Source organism: Cherax quadricarinatus, chromosome 16, assembly GCF_038502225.1.
Source record: "Cherax quadricarinatus isolate ZL_2023a chromosome 16, ASM3850222v1, whole genome shotgun sequence".
NCBI classification, from domain to species: Eukaryota; Metazoa; Arthropoda; class Malacostraca; order Decapoda; family Parastacidae; genus Cherax; species Cherax quadricarinatus.
Window position 1 is genome coordinate 28,691,078 of NC_091307.1, and position 20,127 is coordinate 28,711,204.

The 20,127-nt window shown below is 41.8% G+C and overlaps 1 protein-coding gene across 1 annotated transcript in view; it reads left to right on the forward strand.

Moving 5' to 3' along the window:
* The window catches only part of LOC128688914 (uncharacterized), a 659,540-nt gene that overhangs the window by 306,729 nt on the left and 332,684 nt on the right, over nucleotides 1-20,127 (forward strand). The window contains exon 7 of the mRNA XM_070085536.1: nucleotides 4,312-4,786. Within this exon, the coding sequence (XP_069941637.1) occupies nucleotides 4,312-4,786 (475 nt within the window). The remainder of the gene's footprint in view (nucleotides 1-4,311; nucleotides 4,787-20,127) is intronic.

The window sequence follows — 20,127 nt, forward strand, 5'->3', positions numbered from 1 at the left end:
AGATTTTTAAATACAACTTGTATTTAAAAATCTTGAGACAGTAAAAATAACTTTTGATAAAGAATTCCCCCCAAAATGCTGACGGATGTGTCTATAAGATTCCTTGTAAAATTTGCGATAAAGTTTATTATCGTGAATCTGGTAAAAATCTCGAATTAGAATTGGACAAGATTCTAATGCTCTATTCATGTGAGAGATTTTAACCAATTGATTTTCAAAATGCTGAGAAAGTTGTATCAATCAAGTCCATGGTCGACAGGAATAAAATAGTCATGTTTCATAAAAAAAACAGTTTTGAAAATAATATGAATATTTCTTTTGGTTTACATAAACACAAAGTGGGAGTTGTCACAGTTGCTTTTTGCTGATGACACTGTGCTTTTGGGAGATTCTGAAGAGAAGTTGCAGAGGTTGGTGGATGAATTTGGTAGGGTAAGAGAAGAAAATTAAAAGTGAATATAGGAAAAAGTAAGGTTATGAGGATAAAAAGATTAGGTGGTGGAAGAGTGGATATCAAATTGGAGGGAGAGAGTATGGAGGAGGTGAATGTATTCAGATATTTAGGAGTGGACGTGTCAGCAGATGGGTCTATGAAGGATGGGGCGAATCATAGAATTGATGAGGGGAAAAAGGTGAGTGGTGCACTTAGGAGTCTGTGGAGACAAAGAACTTTGTATGAGAATATAGTTGTACCAACACTCTTGTATGGGTGTGAAGCATGGGTGATGAATGTTGCAGCGAGGAGAAGGCTGGAGGCAGTGGAGATATGTCTGAGGGCAACGTGTGGTGTAAATACAGTGCAGAGAATTCGTAGTTTGGAAATTAGGAGGTGTGGGATTACCAAAACTATTGTCCAGAGGGCTGAGGAGGGGTTGAGGTGGTTTGGACATGCAGGGAGAATGGAATAAAACAGAATGGCTTCGAGAGGGAAGGTGGGGTAGGGGTCGGCCTAGAAAGGGTTGGAGGAAGAGGGTAAAGGAGGCTTTGTGTGCGAGGGGCTTGGGCTTCCAGCAAGCGTGCGTGAGCGTATTTGATTGGAGTGAATGGAGACGAGAGGTTTTTAATACTTGACGTGTTGTTGGAGTGTGAGCAAAGAACATTCATGAAGGGATTCAGGGAAACCGGGAGGCTGGACTTGAGTCCTGGAGATGGTAAGTACAGTGCCTGCACTCTGAAGGAGGGGTGTTAATGTTGCAGTTTTATAACTGTAGTGTAAAGCACCCCTCTGGCAAGACAGTGATGGAGTGAATGATGAAAGTTTTTCTTTTTCGGACCACCCTGTCTTGGTGGGAATCGGCCAGTGTGTTAATAATAATTCAAAAAATGGATTCATTTATAATTAATAAAATTTGAGAAGAATTTAATGATACGTTAGACAAGTAAAAAATCTTAATGCTTGGGTAGAGTTTTAGGTGGGTTTCACAGAGACGGGTGTCGTTACGTGTGTGTGAGGTGTTGTTTTGTTGTGGTGACATGATGGTGAGGTGTAATCTTGACTACACCTCTCCATCATGTTTTGCTTTTTATAGTTCCTTGATAATGTGAGAAGTCACGAAAGCCCTTGGAATTTCGCTTTTCTTTCACAGTGGTTGTGTTGTGTGTGTGTGTATATATATATATATATATATATATATATATATAGATTGACACACACATTAGATCACTTTAGGAACTATCAAGTTAAAAACATCCGTACTTTAGTCTCCTGACAAGATTTATCAGGTGAGGGTGTACTGTTCACTGGCCCACAGACTAGTCTGTTAATTTTAAAACTGGCTTGCTGTCGGTTCGAAAACTTCGTTCTGCGAGTTGTTTAATTTCGTGTCATTACGATAACGCTAGCCATTCGGTAGGATAGTGACGTCAGGGGTGATATGGTGTACGATACGCAGAGTGAAAGTCAAAATGCCTTAATAGCAACAATTCAGAAATGACCCACAGATAGGAGAGTGTCTGACAACGTTTCGGTCCGTCTATCTTCCGATCGGCTTCAATGTTTAATGGATGATTCGTCTTGTTCGTTTTGTTCGTGTGTAAGAGAGCTAATTTACTGAAATAGTTAAAACATAAACATGGAACTACTGAAATTCACGGGATAACTGAAGAACGCTTCACAGCTGTTAGTTGATAATGCTAAGTAAACGGGCACAGATGTAGCTAATGTGACATTTTATTGTGGTAACGTTTCCCTCTTCGGGAGCTTTGTCAAGCCTGATGAAGCTCCTGGAGAGTGAAACGTTGCCCACAATAAAATATCACGTCAGTTACATGTCTGTCCATTTACCTATTATACTGTAGTTAATCCTACCATTATTACTAGCTGATAATGGTCCTGAATGGACCTAAACGTTGTCTAAAATTCCTTTAAGTCTGGATTATTTCATGGGTTGGCATTGGTCTGTAAGGCATTCTCATTAAATTATATACTCTAAGTGCACGTATAAGGTAGTTACAACTCTGAACCTGTAAGATGATCTGTATAAGACGAGCTGTATAAGATGAGCTGTATAAGCAAGGCTGCTCACACTAGTCTCTGCTAACATAACAGTAAATAGGTACGTAGGAATTTCCCTGGTAAATTTTTGCCACTCTGTTTGGCTCTCTTGTTTTATCCTGGTTTATTATCGCCGTCGGAGTTATGGATCCTCTGGTATTATTAATATTCACAAGAAAAAGTCTTCATTTTTGGATGAAATATAAGTACATTAAGGGATTACGATGAGATTAACACAAGGGATTAACATGAAGGATTAGCTTGTGATATAAGAAAAAGGCACCGAAGTGTGGTTTAGTTTAAAAAAAATCAATGTAATGCAACACAAGAACAGTCATTCTCGATTTCAGATTGATTTGTGGAGCTATGCACAGTTTTAAGTATATTTAATTTTAAGTATGAAAAGGTTTTTTAGAGCATAAGTATGTTCCATATTTATGCTCTAAAAATATATGCGTGGATATATGCGTGGTTCAGGAAGGCTCCACTTGCTCATAGGCTCCAAATGCTCCTGGGTTTCACCAACTCCTGATCTACAATCGTTTTTTTTTTCCAAGCCTACACGCAAAAAAGAGAGCACTCATGTAAGGCTTCACGTATGAGCAGTCATTTATAAAATCATCACTAATTACGTTCACACTTATATAATACTAATATAATACAGCCATGAAAAGCGCTAAACCCAATTACAGCAAATCATGAATCATATTTTGTACATTTTTTCAGGCAATTCAGAATGGTTTTAACTTTATATATATATATATATATATATATATATATATATATATATATATATATATATATATATATATATATATATATATATATATATGCAAAACAACCACTCTGAAAGAATAGAGAAATTCCAAGCGCTTTCGTGACTACTCACATTATCAAGGAACTTGATAATGTGAGTAGTCACGAAAGCTCTTGGAATTTCTCTATTCTTTCAGAGTGGTTGTTTTGCATATTCTGAAATCACCTGTTTACTGTGATCTTATTGCATATATATATATATATATATATATATATATATATATATATATATATATATATATATATATATATATATATATATATATATATATGTGTGTGTGTGTGTGTGTGTGTGTGTGTGTGTGTGTGTGTGTGTGTGTGTGTGTGTGTGTGTGTAAAACTGGTCAATTAGCAAGAACTCATTTAAAATTAAGTCCTTTCTAAAATTTTCTGTTATACGTTTAAAGATATATTTTTTTCATTAATGTTGATGTAAAAATTTATAATTTTGTACCAAAAGGAACTTAGAAAACTTACCTAACCTTATTATAACAAGCGCAATTTATTTTAGCCTAACCCAACTAAATATATTTTAGATTTGTTTACAATAATTTAATACTAAATAAACACAGTGAAATATATTTTTTTTCGTTAGGTTCAGAATGATTTTGGCGAAATTATTGCATACACAAATTTTCACTTGTCCTATATGGCAAGATGAACGTTGCTATTTAAGCCAAGATCGCAAGTTCTGCCTATTCGGCACGACATATATATATATATATATATATATATATATATATATATATATATATATATATATATATATATATATATATATATATATATATATATATATATAGAGAGAGAGAGAGAGAGAGAGAGAGAGAGAGAGAAGGCAATTTATTATTTTGGCAACATTTTTCTTAGCAATAAGTTTATGAAGTCATAACTTGATAAAACTCTAACAGCGAGAGAAACATGTTAAAAATATGACATTTGCTACATATAGTCTCTTTATACCACAAATGGTAACTTATCGTTTTTGCGGTTTGTTTCAGAACACTCGAGATTCGTCATGTCCTCCTCCTCTGCCAGCGCGACCCCACCCACTCATTAGACACTATGAGAACGACATGTCGGTTTCAGCTCTAGGTTTCGAGGACACCAATGACTTCCACCATCGCGGTCTCGAGAACCTTGATGACTCTTCCAAATTTCAGCTGCCTCCAGATGGTATATATGAGAGTATCAGTTCGGTGCAGGGTCGCTGCTCACGTGGCTTGGCCAGGTCGGCATCCTACACTTCCAGTCACAAACATGACCTCGACGCAGCCTTCTTTACTGGGAGCTCTTCAGCGTGTTCCTCGCCTCGCTCCTCCCGCACAAGCCGCTCCAGACGCTGTTCTTCGGGGACAAAAAACGTGCTGGGGGGCTCCCTGTGCGAAGGGAGCCTGAAAGTACGCTCCAGGAAAACTGCCACCACAAAGAGAATAACCAAGAAGTATCGCGCCAGGGACGTACTACAAGGCAAGGGTAAGTACCCCATCATGTTTGTTCTCACAAAATTCACGAGCTTGTGTGGGAAGAAGCCATGATGGTGGCTGTGTGACGCATGATACAAGGTGTTGCAGATGATTTTCCATTCCTCTGATTAAACCTGACTGCCTCCTTATCCTCCTGGTTACCTGGAGGTTACCTGGAGGTTATCCTCAAGAAGGTTGTGTATACAAAAAAGTGTCTCTTTGAATATATGCCGAGAATTTACACTTTGTGGTGTACACTGTGGTGGTATACACTGTGGTGTACACTGTACACCACTAACTATACTCTTGTACAGTTATTGTATAATAATGATGATAATATTAATAAAGAATGAAAAAGCACAATATTGTGACTGGAACAGTATTGTGCATTATTATTATTCTGTATTTATTATTATTATTATTATTATTATTATTATTATTATTATAATTCATAAGGGGAAGCGCTAAATCTGTTCGGGTCATACAGCTCATTACCTCTTGGCTATTCTCTTGGATCTCGGTGAGTACAGGCAGTAAGCGAGTGTGTCTGGCTCTCAACAGACGGAGGATCAAGCCTCCACTATGTCTTGCACTATATGATCCACATAGATTTATCGCAAAACATGAATTCTTAAAATTAAACTGTGACTGGAGTAATAGTCAAATAACCCTCACTGAGGAGACTGAAATTCATGATGACGTTTGGGTCTGACGTGGACTATTATTTCGTGTAAAAATTAGACACATGTGCAACATCTGGGTATATTTAATGTAGACGTTACGCAAACCAGTGGCTTTATCAATACAAATTCAAGGACATAATTAGAAGACAGTAGAACTATATACAAAAGCTGAGGTAATCAGTTCCTCAGCCTTGGAGTTAGTGAAGAGCACCGTAGTCGTGAAAATTCTGAAGCACAGGCAAGAAGGCTGGCTCTTATATACTGGCGTCAGGTTACCTGGTTACCTGGAGGTTATTCCGGGGATCAACGCCCCCGCGGCCCGGTCCATGACCAGGCCTCTCGATGGATCAGGGTCTGATCAACTAGGCTGTTACTGCTGGCCGCACGCAGTCCAACGTACGAGCCACAGCCCGGCTGATCCGGCACTGACTTTAGGTATCTGTCCAGCTCTCTCTTGAAGGCAGCCAGGGGTTTATTGGCAATTCCCCTAATGCTTGATGGGAGGCTGTTGAACAGTCTTGGGCCCCGGACACTTATGGTGTTTTCCCTTAGTGTACCAATGGCGCCCCTACTTTTTATTGACGGCATTTTGCATCGCCTGCCCAGTCTTTTACTTTCGTAGGGAGTGATTTCTGTGTGCAGATTTGGGACCATTCCTTCCAGGATTTTCCAAGTGTAGATTATCTGTCCCTCCTGCGTTCCAACGAGTACAAGTCAAGGTGATGAGGGACGTGTAGTAAATGAAGACATATTCACTGGAAGGCGGGACTCCCCAGTGGAAGTAACCTAACCTGTAAGTAGGTCATACTGGAGGGACGGGCCAGTAGTAGTTAAGAAGGTTATGGAGATGTCCTCTTACGTGGATACCTGGAGGTTATTCCGGGGATCAACGTCCCCGCGGCCCGGTCCATGACCAGGGCTCCCGGTGGATCAGGGCCTGATCAACTAGGTTGTTACTGCTGGCCGCACGCAGTCCAACGTGCGAGCCACAGCCCGTCTGATCCGGCACTGACTTTAGGTATCTGTCCAGCTCCATGATATTGAATTGTCTGACAAGTTGTACATGAATGGTATACAATATCGACATTCATGTACAACTTATCAGACACTGTAACATCATAGAATCTTGGTTCAGAGGACGTCTCCCAAACTGTGAGTTAATTGTGTATTGTAACATTATCTGAGGAACACTGTATTGTATTGTGCTTGGTGAAGCACCAGCCTCACCTGGGTTACTAAACGCAAGCAGTGATGGAGGCTTGTTTCTTCGTCCAAATACTGTCCTATGTATGTAGGCGGCAGTTGTACTGTGTAGGTGGCTGTTGTACTGTGTAGGTGGATGTTGTACTGTGTAGGTGGCTGTTGTACTGTGTAGGTGGCTGTTGTACTGTGTAGGTGGCTGTTGTACTGTGTAGGTGGCTGTTGTACTGTGTAGGTGGCAGTTGTACTGTGTAGGTGGCTGTTGTACTGTGTAGGTGGCTGTTGTACTGTGTAGGTGGCTGTTGTACTGTGTAGGCGGCAGTTGTACTGTGTAGGCGGCAGTTGTACTGTGTAGGTGGCTGTTGTACTGTGTAGGTGGCTGTTGTACTGTGTAGGTGGCAGTTGTACTGTGTAGGTGGCTGTTGTACTGTGTAGGTGGCTGTTGTACTGTGTAGGTGGCTGTTGTACTGTGTAGGTGGCTGTTGTACTGTGTAGACGGCAGTTGTACTGTGTAGGTGGCTGTTGTACTGTGTAGGTGGCTGTTGTACTGTGTAGACGGCAGTTGTACTGTGTAGGTGGCTGTTGTACTGTGTAGGTGGCTGTTGTACTGTGTATATATTGAATATATGACACATTGCCCTGCCTCAAGAGACAACACAACGTACGTGTCACACTAGTTACTATGCCATCGATCCTACAAACAACATGAGCCTAGCGAACTAGACTTCTTTCATGTTGCGAGGACGCGATGGCGTAGTGTATATAATATATGGAGTCGAATCCTGGCCTGCCCCAGTTTGGTAAATGATTCTATACCACATCTTTTGTGGTTTCATTGTTATATAGACTGCTTGTTGAGGCGGATATTCAAACAAGAGGAAGCTGAAATTAATCCTTGAACATCCACTGCCACGAGTGTCCTCGCAACACGAAACAAGTCTATTTTGCTAGGCTCGTGTTTGTAGGATCAATGGCGTTATATTGTCTCTTGAGGCGGGAAAATGTGTCGTGGGGTCGAATCCTGGCCTGCCCCAGTTTGGTAAATGATTCACTACAACTTGTTTCGTGGTTTCATTGATATATATATATATATATATATATATATATATATATATATATATATATATATATATATGTATATATATATATATATATATATATATATATATATATATATATATATATATATATATATATATATTTGTATATATTGTAGGTAGTAGGTTGGTAGACAGCAACCGTCCAGGGAGGTACTACCGTCTCGCCAAGTGAGTGTAAAACGAAAGCCTGTAATTGTTTTACATGATGGTAGGATTGCTGGTGTCTTTTGTCTGTCTCATAAATATGCAAGATTACAGGTAAGTCTTGCTACTTCTACTTACACTTAGGTCACACTACACATACATGTACAAGCATATATATACACACCCCTCTGGGTTTTCTTCTATTTTCTTTCTAATTCTTGTTCTTGTTTATTTCCTCTTATCTCCATGGGGAAGTGGAACAGAATTCTTCCTCTGTAAGCCATGCGTGTCGTAAGAGGCGACTAAAATGCCGGGAGCAAGGGGCTAGTAACCCCTTCTCCTGTATATATTACTAAATTTAAAAGGAGAAACTTCAGTTTTTTCTTTTGGGCCACCCCACCTCGGTGGGATACGGCTGGTATGTTTATATATATATATATATATATATATTTATATATATATGGATGAAGATGGAGGGAATATTTTGAGAATTGTTAAATGTTGATGAAGATAGGGAAGCTGTGATTTCGTGTATAGGGCAAGGAAGGAGGAATAACATCTTGTAGGAGTGAGGAAGAGCCAGTTGTGAGTGTGGGGGAAGTTCATGAGGCAGTAGGTAAAATGAAAGGGGGTAAGGCAGCCGGGATTGATGGGATAAAGATAGAAATGTTAAAAGCAGGTGGGGATATAGTTTTGGAGTGGTTGGTGCAATTATTTAATAAATGTATGGAAGAGGGTAAGATACCTAGGGATTGGCAGAGAGCATGCATAGTTCCTTTGTATAAAGGCAAAGGGGACAAAAGAGAGTGCAAAAATTATAGGGGGATAAGTCTGTTGAGTATACCTGGTAAAGTGTATGGTAGAGTTATTATTGAAAGAATTAAGAGTAAGACGGAGAATAGGATAGCAGATGAACAAGGAGGCTTTAGGAAAGGTAGGGGGTGTGTGGACCAGGCGTTTACAGAGAAACATATAAGTGAACAGTATTTAGATAAGGCTAAAGAGGTCTTTGTGGTATTTATGGATATGGAAAAGGCGTATGACAGGGTGGATAGGGGGGTAATGTGGCAGATGTTGCAGGTGTATGGTGTAGGAGATAGGTTACTGAAAGCAGTGAAGAGTTTTTACGAGGATAGCGAGGCTCAAGTTAGAGTATGTAGGAAAGAGGGAAATTATTTCCCAGTAAAAGTAGGCCTTAGACAAGGATGTGTGATGTCACTGTGGTTGTTTAATATATTTATAGATGGGGCTGTAAGAGAAGTAAATGCGAGGGTCTTGGCAAGAGGCGTGGAGTTAAAAGATAAAGAATCACACATAAAGTGGGAGTTGTCACAGTTGCTCTTTGCTGATGACACTGTGCTCTTGGGAGATTCTGAAGAGAAGTTGCAGAGATTGGTGGATGAATTTGGTAGGGTGTGCAAAAGAAGAAAATTAAAAGTGAATACAGGAAAGAGTAAGGTTATGAGAATAACAAAAAGCTTAGGTGATGAAAGATTGGATATCAGATTGGAGGGAGAGAGTATGGAGGAGGTGAATGTATTCAGATATTTGGGAGTGGACGTGTCAGCGGATGGGTCTATGAAAGATGAAGTGAATCATAGAATTGATGAGGGGAAAAGGGTGAGTGGTGCACTTAGGAGTCTGTGGAGACAATGAACTTTGTCCTTGGAGGCAAAGAGGGGAATGTATGAGAGTATAGTTTTACCAACGCTCTTATATGGGTGTGAAGCATGGGTGATGAATGTTGCAGCGAGGAGAAGGCTGGAGGCAGTGGAGATGTCATGTCTGAGGGCAATGTGTGGTGTGAATATAATGCAGAGAATTCGTGGTTTGGAAGTTAGGAGGAGGTGCGGGATTGCCTAAACTGTTGTCCAGAGGGCTGAGGAAGGGTTGTTGAGGTGGTTCGGACATGTAGAGAGAATGGAGCGAAACAGAGTGACTTCAAGAGTGTATCAGTCTGTAGTGGAAGGAAGGCGGGGTAGGGGTCGGCCTAGAAAAGGTTGGAGGGAGGGGGTAAAGGAGGTTTTGTGTGCGAGGGGCTTGGACTTCCAGCAGGCATGAGTGAGCGTGTTTGATAGGAGTGAATGGAGACAAATGGTTTTTAATACTTGACGTGCTGTTGGAGTGTGAGCAAAGTAACATTTATGAAGGGGTTCAGGGAAACCGGCAGGCCGGACTTGAGTCCTGGAGATGGGAAGTACAGTGCCTGCACTCTGAAGGAGGGGTGTTAATGTTGCAGTTTAAAAACTGTATTGTAAAGCACCCTTCTGGCAAGACAGTGATGGAGTGAATGATGGTGGAAGTTTTTCTTTTTCGGGCCACCCTGCCTTGTTGGGAATCGGCCAGTGTGATATATATATATATATATATATATATATATATATATATATATATATATATATATATATATATATATAAAAACACTGATCTCTGGCTGAAGGAGACTCGAACCTACGAACCTTGGAGCAAGGTATGCAGTGCTTTACCAATCTACCGACACTGGACAATGCCTTGGAGTCCAGCTTGAGCTAGACTAGTCTAGCGCAAGCTGGACTCCAAGGTATTGTCCAGTGTGGGTAGATTGGTAAAGCACTGCGTACCTTGTTCCAAGGTTCGAGTCTCCTTCAGCCAGAGATCAGTGTTTGTGTATATTTCTTCTGCTCTTGCGAATTCCTTGCATATATATATATATATATATATATATATATATATATATATATATATATATATATATATATATATATATATATATATATATATATATATATATTCAACAAGTCGGCCGTCTCCCACCGAGGCAGGGTGACCCAAAAAAGAAAGAAAAGCCCCAAAAAGAAAATACTTTCATCATCATTCAACACTTTCACCACACTCACACATTATCACTGTTTTTGCAGAGGCGCTCAGAATACAACAGTTTAGAAGCATATACGTATAAAGATACACAACATATCTCTCCAAACTGCCAATATCCCAAACCCCTCCTTTAAAGTGCAGGCATTGTACTTCCCATTTCCAGGACTCAAGTCCGACTATATGAAAATAACCGGTTTCCCTGAATCCCTTCACTAAATATTACCCTGCTCACACTCCAACAGATCGTCAAGTCCCAAGTATCATTCGTCTCCATTCACTCCTATCTAACACGCTCATGCACGCTTGCTGGAAGTCCAAGCCCCTCGCCCACAAAACCTCCTTTACCCCCTCTTTCCAACCCTTTCGAGGACGACCCCTACCCCTCCTTCCTTCCCCTATAGATTTATATGCTTTCCATGTCATTCTACTTTGATACATTCTCTCTAAATGACCAAACCACCTCAACAACCCCTCTTCTGCCCTCTGACTAATGCTTTTATTAATTCCACACCTTCTCCTAATTTCCACACTCCGAATTTTCTGCATAATATTTACACCACACATTGCCCTTAGACAGGACATCTCCACTGCCTCCAACCGTCTCCTCGCTGCTGCATTTACCACCCAAGCTTCACATCCATATAAGAGTGTTGGTACTACTATACTTTCATACATTCCCTTCTTTGCCTCCATAGATAACGTTTTTTGACTCCACATATCCCTCAACGCACCACTCACCTTTTTTCCCTCATCAATTCTATGATTAACCTCATCCTTCATAAATCCATCCGCCGACACGTCAACTCCCAAGTATCTGAAAACATTCACTTCTTCCATACTCTTCCTCCCCAATTTGATATCCAATTTTTCTTTATCTAAATCATTTGATACCCTCATCACCTTACTCTTTTCTATGTTCACTTTCAACTTTCTACCTTCACACACATTCTCAAACTCATCCACTAACCTTTGCAATTTTTCTTTAGAATCTCCCATAAGCACAGTATCATCAGCAAAAAGTAACTGTGTCAATTCCCATTTTGAATTTGATTCCCCATAATTTAACCCCACCCCTCTCCCGAACACCCTAGCATTTACTTCTTTTACAACCCCATCTATAAATATATTAAACAACCATGGTGATATTACACATCCCTGTCTAAGACCTACTTTTACCGGGAAGTATTCTCCCTCTCTTCTACACACCCTAACCTGAGCCTCACTATCCTCATAAAAACTCTTTACAGCATTTAGTAACTTACCACCTATTCCATATACTTGCAACATCTGCCACATTGCTCCCCTATCCACTCTATCATATGCCTTTTCTAAATCCATAAATGCAATAAAAACTTCCCTACCTTTATCTAAATACTGTTCACATATATGCTTCAATGTAAACACTTGATCTACACATCCCCTACCCACTCTGAAGCCTCCCTGCTCATCCGCAATCCTACATTCTGTCTTACCTCTAATTCTTTCAATTATAACCCTACCGTATACTTTTCCTGGTATACTCAGTAAACTTATTCCTCTATAATTTTTACAATCTCTTTTGTCCCCTTTCCCTTTATATAAAGGGACTATACATACTCTCTGCCAATCCCTAGGTACCTTCCCCTCTTTCATACATTTATTAAACAAAAGTACCAACCACTCCAACACTATGTCCCCCCCTGCTTTTAACATTTCTGTCATGATCCCATCAGTTCCAGCTGCTTTACCCCCTTTCATTGTACGTAATGCCTCACGTACCTCCACCACACTTACATTCTGCTCTTCTTCACTCCTAAAAGATGATATACCTACCTGCCCAGTGCATGAAATTACCGCCTCCCTTTCTTCCTCAACATTTAAAAGTTCCTCAAAATATTCTCGCCATCTACCTAATACCTCCCTTTCCCCATCTACTAATTCCCCTACTCTGTTTTTAACTGAAAATCCATACTTTCCCTAGGCTTTCTTAACTTGTTTAACTCACTCCAATTTTTTTTTCTTATTTTCATTAAAATTTCTTGACAGCGCCTCTCCCACTCTTTCATCTGCTCTCCTTTTGCACTCTCTTCTTCATATATATATATATATATATATATATATATATATATATATATATATATATATATATATATATATATATATATATATATATATATATATATATATATGTCGTGCCGAATAGGCAGAACTTGCGATCTTCGCTTAAATAGCAACGCTCGTCTTGCCATATAGGACAAGTGAAAATTTGTGTATGCAATAATTTCGCCAAAATCGTTCTGAACCTAACGAAAAAAATATGTTTCACTGTGTTTGTTTAGTATTAAATTACTGTAAACAAATCTAAAATATATTTAGTTGGGTTAGGCTAAAATAAATTTTTCTTGTTATAATAAGGTTAGGTAAGTTTTCTAAGATTCTTTTGCTGCAAAATTAAAATTTTTTACATTAATATTAATGAAAAAAATATATCTTTAAACGTATAAGAGAAAATTTTAGAAAGAACTTAATTTTAAATGAGTTCTTGCTAATTGACCAGTTTTACATATTCGGCACGACATATATATATATATATATATATATATATATATATATATATATATATATATATATATACATTACTCTTAACAATGCGATATTACTTACAAACATTGTCTCTACGTCCACAGCAGGACTCGAACCTGCTAACTCTGTATGAGAGTCCACAGTACTTTACCACGGAGCTAGACCCAAGATAAGTATGGGCACTTAGCCGAAGCTAAGCGATGTTTCCCCAGGCCCCCGGGCACCATATCCCGTGGCACCATACCCCCTGCACCAAGCTCGTTTTGAAAGTTATTTCATCGAATCGTGCCACATGCAGTGGACAACAAAAGAGATTTGAAATGCTTAACAATTTGCAAACTGGCGAAATTATTTACAAACATATATATGCGCCATGCATGTTTTTTAGGGACTTAAATGCAAGGAGCAAGGGGCTAGTAACCTCTTCTCATATATAAATCACTAAATTTAAGAAAAAACTTCTGTTTTTCATTTTGGGTCACACTACCTCGGTGGGATATGGCCAGAGTTGAAGAAACAAACACCGGCCGTCTTCCAGCGAGATCGGAAGGACGCGAGAAAGAAGTACTATTTTCACCATCATTCACTCTTATTGTCTTGCCAGAGTCGTGCTGATACTATGCTTCATATGCCCCTTCAAACTGTAGATATCTCCACCCTTGCTTCAGAGTGCAGGCACTGGACTTCCCGACTCAATTCCGGCTCATCGGTTTTCCTGAATCCTATTACAAAATCTTACCTTGCGTATACCAATAGAGCTCGAGCACACACGTTTTTTTTTTTTTTTTTTTTGTTTTTTTTTTTTTTTTTTTTTGTGTGTGTGTGTGTGTGTGAGTGAGAGAGAGAGAGAGAGAGAGAGATGAGAGAAAAATAACCATGAATAAAATGAGCCGAATATGTAAATATATTGACAATTGCACAGATATATTTTCATTAAATATTAACATAAAATCATATTTTAGGTGTATACTGGTCACTCAGCGATCTATCAGAAATTGTCTTACGATTTACTGATAGACTGCTATCAACGTTTATACCATTACTGCCGTAGTCTGTTGAGTGTTGGTGTGCTGGTATCCCAACACTATGTGTAAACCATACCACGGGCGGGATTGAACTCTTGGCGAGTGAGTCGTAAAGCTCCCGGCCAGCTGGCTACAATAAGATTCATCTAACTAGGTATATTTATACATCATAGAGAGGTTAGCGTAGCCACCGGTGTGGCCACAAATGAAAGTTTTTACAGATGAATCTCCCACCAGGGTGACCGTGACGAACTCTAGTTCCAGTCCCCTCAAAGCATTTGTGGTCACAGCGGGGCCTGTGCTAACCTCTCTGTTGTGTATAAATATACCTAGTTGGATGAATCTTATTGTAGCCAGCTGGTCCAGGGGCTTACGCACTCGCCTGGAGTTTTACTACTCACTCGCCACGAGTTCAGTCCCCCCGTGATACGGTTCGTTTGCAAGTGTTATTACGATTTCATGAGTCATGACTCCTTGTGTAAGTTGCGCTTATACTGTTGCCTTCCACCCCTCCCGGCACAACCCCGCCCAACCACATCCCTCTCCCTTCCCTTCCCTCTCCCTTCCCTTCCCTCTCCCTTCCCTTCCCTCTCCCTCTCCCTCCCCTCCCCTCCCCTCCCCTCCCCTCCCCTCCCCTCCTCGCCCGTCGGCTGCTTTGGTGGTCCCTTTGTGCATACGAAAATATAATTGGGCTTGTGTTTTCTTGTGTAGGATGGAGACAGAACTGGAGCAATTAAAGACACGACCAGGGTAATGCATATGCAAATATATACGATGATGCTGGCTTGTTGGGTCCCCCAGGACTGTTGTAACATTGTGAGTCCCTCCACTCTGTTCTAGTCTGTGTATGGGAGGTAGGTTGTGTGTGCACGATGGCCTGATGTATGCATGTATATATATATGTATGTATGGCTGTGGAGTTGTGGTAATGGCGTGGCTATCTGTGGTATTGTGGTAATGTTTTGGCTGGCTGGGGTGTTGTAATGGTGTAGCTGGCTGTGGTGTTGTGGAAATGGCGTGGCTGGTTGTGGTGTTGTGTTACTGGTATTGCTCGTTGTTGTAATGGTGTTGCTGGCTGTAGTGTTGTGGTAATGTTGTGACCCACTCTAGTGTTGTGGTAATGGTGTGGTTGGTTGTGGTGCTGTGATAACGGTGTGGCTGGTTGTGGTGTTGTGGCAGTGATATGGATGGTTGTAGTGTTGTGGTAATGATGTGGGAGTGGTGGTAATGGGGTGCCTGGCTGTGATGTTGTGGTAATGGGGTGCCTGGGTGTGATGTTGTGGTAATGGCGTGGCTGGCTGTGATGTAGTAATGATGTGTCTTGCTGTAAGGTTGTGGTAATGGTGTAACTGGCTGTGGTGTTGAGATAATGGTGTAGCTGGCTGGGGTGTTGAGATAATGGCGTAGCTGGCTGTGGTGTTGAGATAATGGCGTAGCTGGCTGTGGTGTTGAGATAATGGCGTACCTGGCTGTGGTTTTGTGATAATGGCGTAGCTGGCTGTGGTGTTGAGATAATGGCGTAGCTGGCTGTGGTGTTGAGATAATGGCGTAGCTGGCTGTGGTGTTGAGATAATGGTGTAGCTGGCTGTGGTGTTGAGATAATGGTGTAGCTGGCTGTGGTGTTGAGATAATGGTGTAGCTGGCTGTGGTGTTGTGATAATGGCGTAGCTGGCTGTGGTTACCTGGAGGTTATTCCGGGGATCAACGCCCCCGCGGCCCGGTCCATGACCAGGCCTCCCGATGGATCATGGCCTGATCAACTAGGCTGTTACTGCTGGCCGCACGCAGTCCAACGTACGAGCCACAGCCCGGCTAATCCGGCACTGACTTTAGGTATCTGTCCAGCTCTCTCTTGAAGGCAGCCAGGGGTTTATTGGCAATTCCCCTAATGCTTGATGGGAGGCTGTTGAACAGTTTTGGGCCCCGGACACTTATGGTGTTTTCCCTTAGTGTACCAATGGCGCCCCTACTTTTTATTGGGGTCATTTTGCATCGCCTGCCCAGTCTTTTACTTTCGTAGGGAGTGATTTCTGTGTGCAGATTTGGGACCATTCCTTCCAAGATTTTCCAAGTGTAGATTATGATATATCTCTCCCTCCTGCGTTCCAACGAGTACAAGTCAAGTGCTTCCAAGCGTTCCCAGTAGTTAAGGTGCTTGACAGAACTTATACGTGCAGTAAAGGATCTCTGTACACTCTCTAGATCTGCGATCTAGAGAGTGTGGTGTTGTGATAATGGTGTAGCTGGCTGTGGTGTTGAGATAATGGTGTAGCTGGCTGTGGTGTTGAGATAATGGCGTAGCTGGCTGTGGTGTTGAGATAATGGTGTAGCTGGCTGTGGTGTTGAGATAATGGCGTTGGCCTTATGGTGTAGCTGGCTGTGGTGTTGAGATAATGGTGTAGCTGGCTGTGGTGTTGAGATAATGGTGTAGCTGGCTGTGGTGTTGAGATAATGGCGTTGGCCTTGGATGCACTGGAAGAAAATCAGAATGCAGATGTAATATACACTGACTTTACAAAAGCATTTGACAAATGCCATCATGGCGTAATAGCCCATAAAATACGTGCTAAAGGAATAACTGGGAAAGTGGGGAGATGGATCTTCAACTTCCTAACAAATCGAACACAAAGAGTAGTGGTCAACAGAGTTAAATCGGAGGCTGCCATAGTGAAGAGCTCTGTTCCACAAGGCACAGTACTCGCCCCCATCTTATTCCTTATCCTCATATCAGACATAGACAGAGATATACACCACAGAACCGTATCATCCTTTGCGGATGATACTAGGATCTGCATGAGGCTGTCATCTGCTGAGGACGCGGTTAACCTCCAAGAAGATATAAACAAAGTTTTCCAGTGGGCAACGGTAAACAATATGATGTTCAATGAGGACAAATTCCAACTACTCCGTTATGGAAAACTGGAGGAGATAATAACTAGAACAGAGTATACTACTGACTCCGGCCATACAATAGAGCGGAAAAATAATGTAAGGGACCTGAGAGTAGTAATGTCTGAGCATCTCACTTTCAAGGATCACAACAGTGCCACGATCGCACGTGCAAAGAAAATGATAGGATGGATAATGAGAACTTTCAAAACGAGAGATGCCAAGCCTATGATGATCCTTTTCAAATCACTTGTTCTCTCTAGGCTGGAATACTGCTGTACATTAACATCTCCATACAAAGCAGGTGAAATCGCAGATCTAGAGAGTGTACAGAGATCCTTTACTGCACGTATAAGTTCTGTCAAGCACCTTAACTACTGGGAACGCTTGGAAGCACTTGACTTGTATTCGTTGGAACGCAGGAGGGAGAGATATGTCATAATCTACACTTGGAAAATCTTGGAAGGAATGGTCCCAAATCTGCACACAGAAATCACTCCCTACGAAAGTAAAAGACTGGGCAGGCGATGCAAAATGCCCCCAATAAAAAGTAGGGGCGCCATTGGTACACTAAGGGAAAACACCATAAATGTCCGGGGCCCAAAACTGTTCAACAGCCTCCCATCAAGCATTAGGGGAATCGCCAATAAACCCCTGGCTGCCTTCAAGAGAGAGCTGGACAGATACCTAAAGTCAGTGCCGGATCAGCCGGGCTGTGGCTCGTACGTTGGACTGCGTGCGGCCAGCAGTAACAGCCTAATTGATCAGGCCCTGATCCATCGGGAGGCCTGGTCATGGACCGGGCAGCGGGGGCGTTGATCCCCGGAATAACCTCCAGGTAACCTCCAGGTAGCTGGCTGTGGTGTTGAGATAATGGTGTAGCTGGCTGTGGTGTTGCGATAATGGCGTAGCTGGCTGTGGTGTTGTGATAATGGCGTAGCTGGCTGTGGTGTTGAGATAATGGCGTAGCTGGCTGTGGTGATAATGGCGTAGCTGGCTGTGGTGTTGTGATAATTGCGTAGCTGGCTGTGGTGTTGAGATAATGGCGTAGCTGGCTGTGGTGTTGTGATAATGGCGTAGCTGGCTGTGGTGTTGTGATAATGGCGTAGCTGGCTGTGGTGTTGAGATAATGGCGTAGCTGGCTGTGGTGTTGAGATAATGGCGTAGCTGGCTGTGGTGTTGAGATAATGGCGTAGCTGGCTGTGGTGTTGTGATAATGGCGTAGCTGGCTGTGGTGTTGAGATAATGGCGTAGCTGGCTGTGGTGTTGTGATAATGGCGTAGCTGGCTGTGGTGTTGTGATAATGGCGTAGCTGGCTGTGGTGTTGTGATAATGGCGTAGCTGGCTGTGGTGTTGTGATAATGGCGTAGCTGGCTGTGGTGTTAAGATAATGGCGTAGCTGGCTGTGGTGTTGTGATAATGGCGTAGCTGGCTGTGGTGTTAAGATAATGGCGTAGCTGGCTGTGGTGTTGTGATAATGGCGTAGCTGGCTGTGATGTTAAGATAATGGCGTAGGTGGCTGTGGTGTTGTGATAATGGCGTAGCTGGCTGTGGTGCTAAGATAATGGCGTAGCTGGCTGTGGTGTTGTGATAATGTGGTGCTCGTCAGCTGAGCTGATGTAGTTAGCTCAAGAGAAACAGGCTTAAAACGAGGAATAAATCAGAGTACAGCTGTTACACCAAGTGACGAATAACTCGCAAAGTGGAACTAAAACTTCACGTTTCTCTCCATCTTCAACCTTCATCAGTCACCAATAAAACCTCATCCAATTTCTTATTATATATTTGTTTTGTGAATGACGTGATCGATGCCAATAAAAGATTTGAGGATTTTATCGTGTACTTGTTCGTGCAGGCGAGGCTATACACAGGTCAGTGATTCCACGGTGGTTTGTAATTGAAAGTATAAATCTTAAATATCCTACCTTTCTCCACCTAGCCTAAATCTCAAATATGCACACCTCACCTGCACACGCAGTTTCAAGAGTAGGTATAATATGAGACACACACACACACACACACACACACACACACACACACACACACACACACACACACACACATACACACACTAATAACAATAAAGTTGACAATGCCCTGCCGCTGCTCGCCTCGACCTAAAGAAAACTTTTACGAGGCGACCGTTCATAATTTTGTGGCAGCAGCTGGTAGTCGGCAGTTGTGCGAGCACCACCAAGCAACAGCACCACTACTGCCACTGCACACCACTACCAGTAGCAAGAGAAATACACATTACTATCAGCATGACCAATACACTAACATAAGCACCATTACTACCAGCAGCATAATCATCACCACCACCATCACCAACACCAATACTAAAGCACTACCACCACTGCTAGAGCACTACCACCACTAGTTGAACACCGCTACCACAAGCACCACTATCATCACTTCTAATATTAATATCTGCAACTACTATTATGCCTTGTCAGCCTGGCCCATACAGGATTAAGGGTATCTTCACCACCTGTTCTTCTTGCCATTGTTGATTTTAAAGGCTACCACGACTTATCTCTTTAGAACACTCTGAAACTCCTCGAGTCTTAGGTTTATGATAAAATTTAAGCTGTCATCACTGGAGGTCAGTGTTATTGATTGCTTGGATAAAGATGCTGAGGCAGAGGGCTGTGGTCATAGGCAAAAACAAAACAACAAAGAGACGAATAAAAGAGGAGGTAGGGGATAATGGTGGAGGGGACAAGTTAGGGATTAGGGAGGTAAGAGAAGAAGGTTGGATGGGAGTGAGAGTCCCCAGCCAAGCCCCAAGGCAGACAATGAAGACGTTACCGATGGTTGGGTGTCACGCTGACGGCCTCTCTGAAATTCACTTTATGGTCTCTCTGTCGCCTCGAGCACCCACTCTACTCA